The sequence below is a fragment of the Triticum aestivum genome, chromosome 2D (assembly GCF_018294505.1).
Source record: "Triticum aestivum cultivar Chinese Spring chromosome 2D, IWGSC CS RefSeq v2.1, whole genome shotgun sequence".
NCBI lineage: Eukaryota > Viridiplantae > Streptophyta > Magnoliopsida > Poales > Poaceae > Triticum > Triticum aestivum.
In genome coordinates this window covers 646,865,242-646,879,173 of record NC_057799.1, presented here as the reverse complement: position 1 = coordinate 646,879,173, position 13,932 = coordinate 646,865,242, and the positions used below count along the sequence as shown (strand labels likewise).

Sequence of the window (13,932 nt, the reverse complement as noted above, 5' to 3'; positions counted from 1 at the left end):
TGCACTGGTAGAAAATGGGCCTTTAGTCCCGGTTCGCAAAGGCCTTTAGTCCCGGCTGTGCAACCGGGACTAAATATGCGCGACTAAAGGCCCCCCCCTTTAGTCGCGCCTCTTACGAACCGCGACTAAAGGCCCGTCCACATGGGCGCCAGGGGGCCGTCGGGGCGGAGGACCTTTAGTCCCGGTTCTCGTGGCTAACCGGGACTAAAGGCCTCCTCCGCAGGTTTAGGGTTTTTTTGCGAATTTTTTTTATTTTTTTTATTTTCAAATTTCTGAATTATTTTAACCTCTAATCTCTAATCACCACCCCTCATCACTGCTCAATTTATCCTCTAATCTCTAATCACCCCTCATCATTCCAAATCGTCTAACTTCCCGGACGGTCACCCATCCTCTCACTACTCTAGCCTGAGCACGCTTAACTTCCGGGTTTTATTCTCCCTCGTTTCCAAGTCTGCACTTGTTGTTTTCCTGACAATAGTAGGATGTCAATTCTATTAACCCTCAGGAATTTAGCTTGAGCATGAAGTGACACATTTCACTGTTTGAGTTTGAAACTATTGTTTTAAAAAACAATAATTATTTAGTAACACTAATATTTCTGGAATAATTAGTTTGACCATTGTTTGACCACTGTTTGACCACAGTTTGACCAGATTTGACCAAAATTTAAAAAAAACTAAAATAATTATTTAATAACACTAATATTCTAGAATAATTAGTTTGACCATTGTTTGACCACAGTTTGACCACAATTTGAAATTTTTTGAATTTTTTTGCCTCTCCAGATCTTAAAAGCCCCGTATCTTTTTTCTGTTAGGTTTTTGAGGATTTTGAAAATGTTTAACGGGGTTCCCCCGGTTAAATTCGGATGTAACTTTTCGAGTAGATGATTTTTCATATAAAAAACTTTTTCATCCGAGTTCGTATGCAAAAGTTATGCCCATTTTAAGAAATTGCAGAGAGATTTTGCAAATAAAGTCGAAATTCATATTTGTTAATTTTCCCAACAACTAGACCACATATCACATGAGAAACTTATTTTATTTTATTTTTTTGACATTTTCATGATTTTCTTTTGGTTTTTCTAAAACTGAAAAGGCGGTCCAGGGGGGTGGGGTAGAGTTTGATGGGCCCTTTAGTACCGGTTGGTCTGGCCAACCGCGACTAAAGGACTAACCTTCAGTCCCGGTTGATCTGGCCAACCGCGACTAAAGGCCTTCGGGCCAGCCTGAGGACCTTTAGTCCCGGTTGGCCAGGCCAACTGGGACTAAAGCCCCTCCCGTCCGCCAGCTGTCGACCGAGCGCGCTGGGCCCAGATAGTTGGTCGCGGGTCTCCTCCCGAACCGCGACTAAAGACCCCTTTGGTCGCGGTTCGATTATTTTGGGGACTAATGGGGCGTATGGAAGCCTCTTTTTCTACTAGTGTTATGGTTTCTTGCACCACAAGAAACCTATATAATCATCTAAAATATGCTTAGTTCCGCCCATGGAGGGAATTTTCATTCCTTTTTCTTTTGCGAAAATACAATTTTGGTTCCATGTTGGCCAGAATCTATTGATTTTTTGTTTTGTTGGTTGGATTGATGCCGGCACGTATTACTATCATAGTATACCATCAAATGAAAAACGTATTGTTCAGTTTTTTTGAACATCAGTACAGACGCAAGCGCTCATACATACGCGCATACACTCACATCTATGAACGCACACACGTACACCCTACCCCTATGAGCACCTTCGAGAGATTGAGCCGGCATGTCATCTTGAAATTTACGAAGTCACCGTAGGCGCCTCGTCGTCTCCTCCCACTGAAAGCGTATCGCCGGAAATCCTAAAGTAAATCCAGGAATAATGCGGAACACCAGGACTTGAACCCTGGTAGGCTGGGATACCATTGTCCCTCTAACCATCTAACCATAGGATACCACTGTCCCTCTAACCATCTAGCCATAGGTTTGGTTTGCACGTAGTTGTGTCGCAGATGTGTACATAAAACGCTCTACGTACGTGACAACAGTTTTTCCAATATATAAAAAGTTTGTTTTAATGTCGGTGATGAAGAGTACAAAGTACAAACAATTGGAGTCGGCCGCGGTCCGTTCTGAACCGACTCCGATTAATCAAGTCCTACAAACACGCAGCGATCCGTCGCAAAACCCACCCCAACCTCGAAGATCGGAAGAGGAGAGATCCATCCAACAATTACGATGTCGTCGTCCACTAATAAGAACAGGAAGATGGTCCGCCTCCACTCGTCGGACGGTGAGGAGTTCGAGGTGGCGGAGGAGGCCATCGGCGGCGCGTCGGCGATCATCAAGGGCATGCTGGAGGAGGAGGAGGACTCGATGGTGGCCACCAACAAGGTGATCCCGCTGCCCGTCACCGGCCCCATCCTCTCGCGCGTGCTCGAGTACGTCAACCGGCACTCCGACGAGGACGGCGCCCTGTACCGCGACGCCCCCACCGCCGACGACCCCCTGCGGCGCTTCGACGACCAGTTTGTGCAGGTGGACCAGGACACGCTCTTCGACCTCATGGCGGCGGCCAACTATCTGGAGATGCAGGGGCTCCTGGACCTCACATGCCGGACGGTGGCGGACCAGATGCTGGGCAAGACCACCGACGAGATCCGCACGCACTTCTACATCCACAATGACTACACCGCCGACGAGGAGGAGGAGGTCCGTAGGGAGAACTCGTGGTGCTGGGAGTAGCTGCAATCTTGATCACTAGTACTCACGTTACGTAGGCTAGGATACATATCAATCCAGCAATACATCCACGCTCCTGATGCTTAAGACTAAATATGTTTTGGCTTGTGTTAATTTGCTATATATGTTGATGCAAGCCGATTAACAACTAATCTTGATGTTATGGGCGTAAAGAAGAAGAAATGTTGTTCCGCCAATTGGTCTAATATCTGTCCTTGCTAAACAATTCTAATATTGTTTGCTACTCCTTCCATCCCAAAATAACTGTCTCAACTTTATATTAACTTTAGCACAAAGTTGTACTAAACTTAAGGCACTTATTTTGGGACAGAGGGAGTATACATTAACCGATTGATCTTGTGCGAGCGTCAGCGGCCTCCATGTCCGTCGGATGGGCTAGTGAAACGGCCCGGAGGTAATCTCACATTCTGCAAGTGGTCCATTGTTTTTGAAAGGGTTTCTACAACTAGTCCCTTGTTGATCTAAAAATAAATCTTCAAGACAACCTATGTTTCATAAAAGAAACCGCAACACAACCAATGTTGCCAAAAAAACACAACATGATCCTATGTTGCAATTCTTTTCGCAACAAGACCTTTGCAAGTAGAGGTGTCAGAACTGATGGCTTGCGAGGCGGCGGATCCGTCGGGCGGCGTGTAGCAAACCCATATGTTAATGCGTTTTCGAGTTTCTCATACAGGATATTGTTTCGACAGAGGTATATGTTTGGTGCCGGCAGGCTGGCTAAGATTTGGGCCGGCTGCCTCACACACACACGTCGGCCCCACCACTGCTTTATCTCATCTACCCTTATCTCTACTCGATAACAACCCGGACCATCATCTCCCACCTCCCGATCCCCTTTTTCCTCGGCCTCTTTCCCTTCCCACGGCAACAAGTCGACTCCCGTCTCCCATCAATCCACCCGCTCGTGCTGCTACAGCTCCCCACCAAGGTGCAGCCACCGCTTGCGTTGTGAGAAGAGTGCCCTAGGTCTGCACCCGCGACAGAGGTGCTGAGGCCGTGTCGGGTGCGCATGCATGCTACAAAGGACGGGATGGAGGGTGACCATGATGGCGGCTGCAGCCTGGTGAGCGAACGACGATGCTGGAACCACCAGCCGGTTTTGTTGCACCTGGTGAAGCAGGACCTCGAACCAGCATCTCGTTTTGCTGCAACTGATAGTGAAGCTGAAAACTAATAGTTGTTTTCGCTATAACCGTCAGCATACGGAGTGGCAACTGGCTATGGAGAAGCTGGAACCAGCTGCGAGTGGGTGTGTTGGTGGTCGTTGGCTGCGGTGGAGGAGGCGTCGCCGCTTCTTTTTTCGCGTCCAGGGACGGGACCAATGCTATAAGGGGTGATTTTTACTGGAACCAACGATGATTTGTGCGGGGACTGGTGAATGTTTTTTGCTAGATCATTTATGGTCAGTGGCTTTTTTTGTTGCAACCGCTAACGTTTTTTGCTTCAGCCGTTGATGTATTTTTGTGCGGCAGGCACCTACCAATGATGGAGACGATGGGGGAACGGGGTTCTATGGATAGCTCAGACTGTGGCGCCACGTCTGGGTGGTCCATGGTAGGTGGCCCGCGTGCCCGCCCGAGGCCACCGTCATTGGGCGGCTTCCGACGCCTGCTAGAGCCGTTTAGCGTGTTGCCCCACACGTGACTATCCAGCGGACCTGCCTGGTGGTGCCTTTGGGCCGAGGCGCTCTGGTCCGGTGGAGCCATGTTGGGTGATGCGAGCTGTCTGATATGTCCCGACGCCATGCGACCCGGCTAGGTGGGCCATAGACGGGTGGACAACTTGCCTGCACGGGGCCACCGTTATTGTGGGGTGTCGGGCGCAGTCGTGAGCGAGGCCCAGCGCGGCGCCTTCTGTAACGTCCGTCCTAGGTCGGATGATATAGGCAGGTCGTTGTGCTCGCCGTGTCGCCGGTTTGAGCGGAGTAAAGTCTATTTTAAACCCTGTGTCTGTAGAGCATGTCGTGAACGAACCTTGACATCCGAATCCCTGAAATTGATACCCTGACTTCTTCAATCCCGATCTTTTTTACCTTGAGACCGTATCCAAACAGAAAAGGCCAGGATGAGTGAATTATGCAGCACATGTTTGTGGGGCCCACCTGTCATCATGAGAAAAAAATAGCGAAATACTAGTTAATGCGTATGTACTTCTAGAAAATACCCACAGAAACCTGTCCGTTGGATTTGAAATTGCGGTCCAGATAGCAATCCCTGCTCTCCTTGTGTTTCTCCCCGAGCAACCGATGCTAGTCCGTGGAGCCACCAGTGGTTACGGCGGCGGCGAGCTCCGTTCCAAGGCGATGATTTCCGCGGCGGCGACCCAGGATTACGGCGCGTCTCGTCCTTCCTAATCTGCACTCTCCGTCCGGCAATCCTGTTCAGCCCCAACGCTCCTCTCCGGAGGCCACTCCGTCCTCCCGAGATCCGAAGGTACCTTGCGATCTGCTACTTGATGAATTGGTTTATTGCAAGGCAAGGTTGGGGCATTCCTAATCCCTGTTGGAACAAAATTTGATGGACTCGTGCCCTTCTTTCTTTCCAGATTGTATATTTCGTTGCCGACATCCTTGTACTTGTAGGTTATGCCTTATGGTTTTCTCATCCAGCCTAGTAAATTATTATTAAGATGCCTGTGTTCACGATATTTGCATCGATTGATCTCAAACTGTACATGGCAAATGATTAACTAGTAGTAAGTGCACCGAAAATTCACTTGTGCGCGCACATCGCATGCAATCTGTGGCCTTTTCTTTTAGCTTTGGTGTGATGAACAGATGCAGGTAGAGTACTGAACTGATATGTCCTACATTTAGGCAATTCAGAATTGCTTCATGATAGGCTGAAACAACATTGTCGTCGCAGCAAAATAATAGTATGAAATGAGAAGTACGGCGGACATGGATTCTTCCAACATTACAAGTCTGTACTCTCTCCTGACATGCAGATACCCTGATGGACCAACGAAGCAGTAGTGGATCTACTAGCAGTCAAGAATTCTCTGTAAAAAGGAAATGCGGTTCTTCCAAGAGGATGGCAAGATCATTGGTGGCGGTGGAGCTTCACCTTCTGCCCCATGTAAGGATCGCTGTTTTCACACACTGCTAAATCTTGACTTCAACAAGGAGTATGAATACTGATTCATGACTACTTTTAAGTTGCTGCTCGCGCTTATTGTAGGATGTGCTGCATGATATACTGTCGCGGTTATCTATCAGAGATGTCGTGAGGATGAGCATACTCTCTCGTGAATGGAGACAGCTAAGGATATGCCACCCAGACCTGGTGCTCACCCTAGACACCTTCTTAGCCAGGACCCAGGTTTTGGTTGTAGTTGTTACTAACCAGAAAATTGAGACTACTGAATTCATCACCAATGTGAACAATCTATTGCGCCCACTGTGGTCTACTTCTACTACAAGTACCACTACGCTGGATAAGTTTGTCATCGAATTTTGTCTTCGCAGAAATGACAAGTATCATATTGATAGATGGGTTAACTTCGGCACCGCGTCAAGGGCTAAGCACATTGCTCTAGATTTCACAGAATTCACTTACTTCGACTCTTCGTGTTGCAAGAACATGTATATTTTCCCTCTGTGCAAATTCAGTGGTCAAAACGGCTCTTGTGTCAAGTCTCTTAATCTGGGCTACGTATGTTTAAAACTGCCCCTCAGTTTCTGTGGTCTCACAAACCTTAAGAAACTCACGCTAAATATGGTATCCATCAGTGGAAGTGATCTCCAGTGCCTGTTGCTGAGCTGTGCTCTTCTCGAGAGTATAAGCATAGAGCGGTGCTCCTCCTTCTCAAGTCTACGCATACGACAGGAGCTGTGCCGGTTGCGGTACCTGCGTGTGCGCCATTGCAAACTGAAAATTATAGAGTTGTGTGCTCCGAATCTTACCAAATTTGAGCTTGACGAGGTTCTGACGGAAATTGTGCTCATTCAATGTTTGAAGTTGTCAGAGGCAACATTCGTGTCAAACATGAGAGAGCACTCATTTGACGACTATGGTTTCAGGTTCACCTTCACCGACCTTCCAACTGCCCTTCCTCATGTGACTATTCCTACTTTTGAATGTTGATCAGGTTTGCTCCTGAAAAGAAGTACTCCATCCGTTCCTAAATATAAGTCTTTGTAGAGATTTCACTATAGACCATATGCAGATGTATATAGATGCATTTTAGAGTATGATTCACTCATTTTGCTCCGTATGTAGTCCATAGTGAAATCTCTCCAAAGACTTATATTTAGGAACGGAGGGAGTATCTCATAGTATTTCCTTTGATTTTGCCATCACCATAATTACATTCAGGCGCATGGTGATTTGCCACGTGCATTGGCATCAAATTAATTTATATTGTTGAGGCCGTGCATTATTTCTGTTCCAGGTGCCAAGATTCACTGAAGCCCAGAGTAGGTTCAGCAACTTGAGGAATCTGAACATGAACCTTCTTGATCACTATTTTGATCCAGAGGATACTAGTTGGGTTTTGGGACTGGTTGATCTCTTGGAATTAACACCTCTCTTAGCAGAAATGGAACTGCATGTAAGTGAGCCAAACATTATGGTGCTCCCTCCGATCCATATTAATTTTCGCAGCTTTAGTAGGGAGTAACATTTTCTGCTATTATGTTTGATCTTGCCACTAGAACACATATGTATATTGAAATGAATGGATATATGGACGCAGATTATTAAGAATGGTCCTAGATGTTGGCTTCCTGAACCGAAGATGGTGACAGCTGTGCAGGGGCCTCTACATCGTCACCTCAGAAGTGTCCACATGTCGGGAATTTGTCACGTGTTGGGGCTAATTGAGCTGGCACTCTACATCCTTGGGAATGCTACTGTGCTTGAACGTATGGTAATAAATCCAGTGGCACATCCCAATAGACTTACCGATGATATCCATTCATTCAGCGAGCCTGTTAGTGTTGATGAATGGGACAATTACTACATCGATGAGACGAGGGTGATTGCAAAACAACACCTTGACAGAGATGAATTCCGCCATATCCTCACATTTTTATGAATATAAATAGTGCCAGGCCTGGTGACGCGATGATTGATGGATCCACTCGGCGTGGTAATCCATCGGGATCTTTTCGTTTTCTCTCGCGAAGCAATTGTGAACTCCGGACATTGCTTGCAATCTGGATTGTTATTATGCTTTCACCCTATATATGTCCTCTTCTTTGGCACTAGTAGTAAGAGCACAAGGCGGGTAGTAGTAATGAACTGATTTTTTTCCTTTATGAAATTTTGTGATTGTTGTTGTCCGTTTCTATTTATCAAACCAAAGACTATGCGTGAAATGTATTAATCTGTTCATTGATCATCCATCTCATCTAGTATGCGTACAGATGCCCGCGAGTAAGGCCATTTCTCGGTGCCTTCGGGAGTATAAGCGAGCTTCAGTCTCGTTCCTTTTGGATGCCTTCAGGAGTAAGCAAACTGGTCAGAACGGAGGCATGTACTACAAGCTGAATGATTAGAAACACAAGCAGTTGGTAGGTGCTTTTTGGCTTTAGTACTATATGAACATAAGCAGGTAGTGACGAACTTATATGTGTACCCTTTCGGTAATGGAGTCCGGGAATTATAATCTCTTTTATGCAGACAAAAAGTGCATGGAAAATATTGATCGATTCGCATCTATGGTATATTAATGGTCGTATAGCTCTTATCCGGTCGCCGGCTCTTTGTTGCATCGTTGCAGGTTCGCTTGGTAGTTGTCATTGGTTTTTATTTTGTCCTTCGTTGAATTTAGTTACTTTAATCCTTTATTAGGGGAGAGTTAAATGAAGCAACTTCATACAGTTGAAATTGAGCTATGATGCTTTTAGGTTGTTATATATTATATATTTGATAGAAAACAAAATCCAAGAGAAATAGACAATCTACAGCTCAGAATATGGGCTTACAAAACCCAAACCCTAAGAAGATTAATTAAAATACATGCACTACCAGCTCTTTGTTGCATCGTTGCAGGTACGCTTGGTAGTTGTCGTTGGTTTTTATTTTGTTCTTTTTTGAATTTAGTTACTTTAGTCTTTAGGAAAGAGTTAAATGGAAGCAACTTCATACAGTTGAAATTGAGCTATGATGCTTTAGGTCGTTATATATTATATATTTGTTAGAAAACAAAATCCAAAAAAGGACAATCTACAACTTAGAATATGGGCTTACAAAACCCAAACCCTAAAAAGATTAATTAAATACAAGTATTGTAGATCGTTGCAGGTTCACTTGGTAGTTGTCGTTGGTTTTTATTTTGTTCTTTTCTGAATTTAGTTACTTTAGTCTTCAGGAGAGAGTTAAATGGAAGCAACTTCATACGGTTGAAATTGAGCTATGTTGTTTTAGGTTGTTATATATATTATATATTTGATAGAAAACAAAATCAAAAAAATGGACAATCTACGGCTCAGAATATGGGCTTACAAAACCTGAACCCTAAAACATTAATTAAAATACAAGCACCACTGAATTTTAGTGCACATACACCCCTGCCTCTAGTCATTTGGTGTGGCCTGTTTTTATAAAATAGGACCACCGAATTTTAGTGAACTCCCAGCGAGTGCCCTCGCATTTGTTTGATTGAGGTCGAACAATGACCATTTTTTAAAAGAAAAATGCCTACTCTAGAAGAAATTAGCATGAATGAAATGCACAAAATGGCATGGATGATATGCAACATAGAGTAAGGTTAAATTGGATTCAACATGCAATAGTTAAGGCATGTTAAATTAATGCAACAATTAAGGACGGTGGTCTAATGTTGATTAAACTTAACGTTACATTTAGTGTGGTTAACATATGGGGTGTACATGGCATAAGATGAACATGGATTGACCCTTCAAAAAAAAAATGATGAACATGGATTGCAATAATAGTACCTACACATATTAAATTGAGTAGGAAGCATTTATATAAACGATTTTCAGTTGCCCCATATCTATAATACCTAAATAGTTCATCCCCACTATGTTATTTCTCTTGACATGCAGCCTATCCACATCAGCAATACTGCCACATTAGCGTTTAGTTAGAGGCTTACATGCGGACCCAGCATAGTAGAGAACAGCCACGTTTGCTTCAGTTACCAGCAGTAGGACCACGACAAGTTGACCACGAACATCTCCTTCCTGACCCAGACCCAACACGAAGCCCCTTTCCCCATCGCATCAAGCGCGACGGCGGCCATCGCATGAGCCGCTGCGTGCGCCGCGGCCCTCCTCCGCAAGGGCCGCCGACCAGCTCCCCTCTGCGTGCGCGGTGCGCCGTGGCGCTCCTCCGCCAGGATCGCCGGCCAGCTCCCCTTGCGTGCGGCATGGCGGCTAGGATCGCCTCTCACGCCCCTAGGCAGCCGCAGCCTCTGCGTTCGGCGCGGTGGACGGTCGGTCCAGCTCCACTCTGCGTGCGGTGGGCCACCCCTCCAGCAGGGCCGCTGGCCCAACTACCCGCTGGTTTTCCGGCGACCTCCCTGCCTCTCGACGTTCCGCTGCACAGGCCCTCCTCGCATCATCGTCCTCGCATGCGCCAACCTCTGTTGCTGGGCTTTCCATCGCCAGAACGATTCCACTTCCACTGGACGACAGATGTCCATTTACTCCAGTTTATTCGTCCATCTTCTTGATGTTTCTATTATTACCGCCGTTACCCCTTCCACAATGCCCCATTGTCGTTCTATATCCTAGATTAATTTGGAGCGCAACAGATGTGTCCAGAAGTCCAGAAGTCCAGAAGTTTTGGCATCTATTCCCCTCCCCGTACACGAGTATAACTACAATGGTCTAGGTCCCAATTTCACCTCCTACCCTCAACAAGCCATTCACCATCAGCCGGACACTCGATGCCTACTGTATGATGATGTGTAGCTCCTTGCAGGAACCTTCGGGAACGACTGTCGGTCAGCCGTTGCTAGTTGCTCCGCATGAACGGGCTGACCCACGTCCTGTCAGAGTCGTTAGATCCACCATACATCCTTTGTTCTACATAATCTCAATATCAAGTGAGTACAAAACATCTTATGCATGCAAATTATGCAGCATCCCAGCTGTATATGATCAGTTGAATGATGCATGCATTAAACCATTACGATTTTGTTGTTGTTTCTTTTTGTAGATCCGCAGTTCTCTCTGATCTTGATCTCAAGTTCGCTAGACTTTCCCTATATTGCAGATTTCATCTAACTTAGCAGACCTGGAGTAGGTAAGGTGCTCTTTCTAAGTAGAGAATCATCTCCAATAATTTGGTTAGATGGGATATAGTACCGTATCTAATTTTTGGCAATGCTGACGGTCGTGGTCCTTTTACTCATGATGTATGGGTATTGTATTATTATTAGTTCTTTTGAATCTATGTGTGTGTGTATCATCTCTACAAATTTGGTTAGATAGGATTTAGTACCACATCTAATATTTTCGCAGTGGTGACAGCCGTGGTCCTTCTACTAATGCTGTATGGGTATTGCATTATTAGTTCTTTTGAATCTACGTGTGTGCGTCCAGGTTGATTTCCCCCGCGAAGGTGTGCTCTCTCAATTTTTCTATTTCTTCATCAAGATGAATTATCATACTTATGCGCTCTCTCTCCCTCCCTCCCTCCCTATCTCACTCGCCCTCTCTCTTACTGAGACATTTTGTTGGTTCCATTTTGCAAAAATTGGGGTATGTACTTCGAGTTGAATTGACTACTTGGATTGGCGACCATTGATTTTTCTTGAGTTATTCAATATTTCAATTTGCTGATTGTACACATTTGCCCTTAATCTCTGTTTACAGTCCTCCATTAACAGGTCAAGTATCAACCTCACAACCTTCAGAACTTAACTTATATATAAACTACACAAAGATTTTGTTGGTTGTGTTTTACATCTTACAAAGTTATTCTTTTACTTTTCCTCAGGAATATGGCAATTCATGTTGGTGACGCAATTGGGCAAGTTTTCATAGTTTACCTATGATTCATGTGAATGCATATGAGAAATCTCACGCTGATTTGGTACTTGGTAGTATTCTAAGCTCCAACCAAGAAGTGGTTCCTCTCTGCTGTAGCTACATTATATTATCCTCCGAAAATGCATGCTATTGTATGTAACTCTTGAAAACACTAAATGTGTGCAGGGTGTGCACATCTACGTTTTGTCATTATCCTTAAGAGATTTGTCAATATAATTCATCAAGTATTAATCTCAGGTCCTATTGTCACCAATTTCCTATAAAGAATATATTTTTCCTATGTATCCATCTGTTATGCCTATGCATTTGAGAAGTAATTTTAAGCTTAAATTGTTACGTTTTCTTTAAGTTTCCTTTCATATAGCTTCAAAGTGGAATTGTATCCTTTGTGTAAATTGACACTAGTAGAAAAAGGGCCTAATGTGAAGCACATTAGTCCCGGTTTGTAACTGAACCGGCATTAATGTGATCATTAGTGCCGATTCAAACGGCTAGGCGGGTGGAACCCATTAGTACCGGTTCATGGCGAACCTTTAGTACCGGTTCGTGCCACGAACCGGTACTAAAGAGGATGTGGCAGGCTGTTGGCGGGCTGGGGCCCCACCAACCCCTTTTAGTACCGGTTCTTGCCGCAAACCGGTACTAAAGAGGTTGCGGTAGGCTGTTTTCAGCAGTTTTTTAGTCCCACCTCGCTCCGCTAATAAGGTTTTTACCACCTTAAATATGTTACTTCTCAGACTATCACAAGCACTTGGTCTTCATTTGAACTCTATGTGTAAAATTTGTGGCCGCAATATGAGTCTTCACCAGTTCCTAAACTGGTGAGGACTCATATTGACAATTCAGATTGTAAGCAAAAAGATCATTGATGATCAATGTATTTTTGATGTATATTTTTACATGTTTACACATAGCAGTAGCGCTACTCCTAAGCCATTCTATCTTCCCCAACCGGCCGCCCCTCACTCTCTCCTCTCTCCACTCACACTCACTCGGTCTCCCCTCTCAATCCCCCCGCGCCGGTCCTCCCACACCGGCCGCCCCTCTCACTCTCTCCTCTCAGGCCTTTAGGAAATGGTGTAGACTGCATGGAGCTATGTCTCAGAAAAAAATTGGATGCACTTCGTGTACAAACTGGACAATCTTTTTTTGAGTATCAGGGTTTCGGACAAAAACTCATCTGTTACAAAGGCATTTCATTTTTCTAAACTTATTACAACTCTAGACTTTGTGTGCGTTCATTATGCACCATTCAAGGCCACGTCTTTCAACCCTTTCTGCCTTCATTTTCTATTTTCATGCATTTATTGATTTGTTTTGAACTAAATGACCCTGAAATTGAAAAGCACTACAAATGAACTCTTAAAAGGCTGAAACTTGGCATGGTACCATCATTTCACCCACATAGCATGTGCAAAAAAGTAGAGGGGGTTACGGCAAAAACTGGATGCACTTCGTGTACAAACTGGACAATCTCTTTTGAAGTATCAGGGTTTCGGACGAAAACTCATCTGTTACAAAGGCATTTCATTTTTCTAAACTTATTACAAGTCTAGACTTTTTGTGCGTTCATTATGCACCATTCAAGACCACGTCATCAATTTTCAACCCTTTCTGCCTTCATTTTCTATTTTTCATGCATTTACTGATTTGTTTTGAGCTAAATGACCATGAAATTGAAAAGCACAACAAATGAACTCTTAAAAGGCTGAAACTTGGCATGGTACCATCATTTCACCCACATAGCATGTGCAAAAAAAATAGAGAGGGTTACGACAAAAATAGATGCACTTCATGTACAAACTGGACAATCTCTTTCGAAGTATCAGAGTTTCGGACGAGAACTCATCTGTTATAAAGGCATTTCATTTTTCTAAACTTATTACAACTCTAGACTTTTTGTGCGCTCATTATGCACCATTCAAGGCCACGTCATCAACTTCCAACCCTTTCTGCCTTCATTTTCTATTTTTCATGCATTTACTGATTTGTTTTAAGCTAAATGACCCTGAAATTGAAAAGCTCTACAAATGAAATCTTAAAAAGGCTGAAACTTGGCATGGTACCATCATTTCACCCACATAGCATGTGCAAAAAAGTAGAGAGGGTTACGGCAAAAACTAGATGCACTTCGTGTACAAACTGGACAATCTCTTTTGAAGTATCAGGGTTCCGGACGAAAACTCATCTGTTACAATGGCATTTCATTTTTCTAAACTTATT

The 13,932-nt window shown here is 44.4% G+C and overlaps 1 protein-coding gene across 1 annotated transcript; it reads left to right on the top strand.

Moving 5' to 3' along the window:
* Positions 1-2,119: 2,119 nt before the first annotated feature.
* LOC123050780 (uncharacterized) lies at positions 2,120-7,912 on the top strand. Its single transcript, XM_044473516.1, has 6 exons — positions 2,120-2,684; positions 3,941-3,990; positions 4,214-4,295; positions 5,921-6,394; positions 7,134-7,292; positions 7,437-7,912. The coding sequence occupies exons 1-6, from the start codon at positions 2,211-2,213 to the stop codon at positions 7,776-7,778; spliced, it is 1,581 nt and encodes a 526-aa protein (XP_044329451.1). The 5' UTR covers positions 2,120-2,210; the 3' UTR covers positions 7,779-7,912.
* Positions 7,913-13,932: the final 6,020 nt, after the last annotated feature.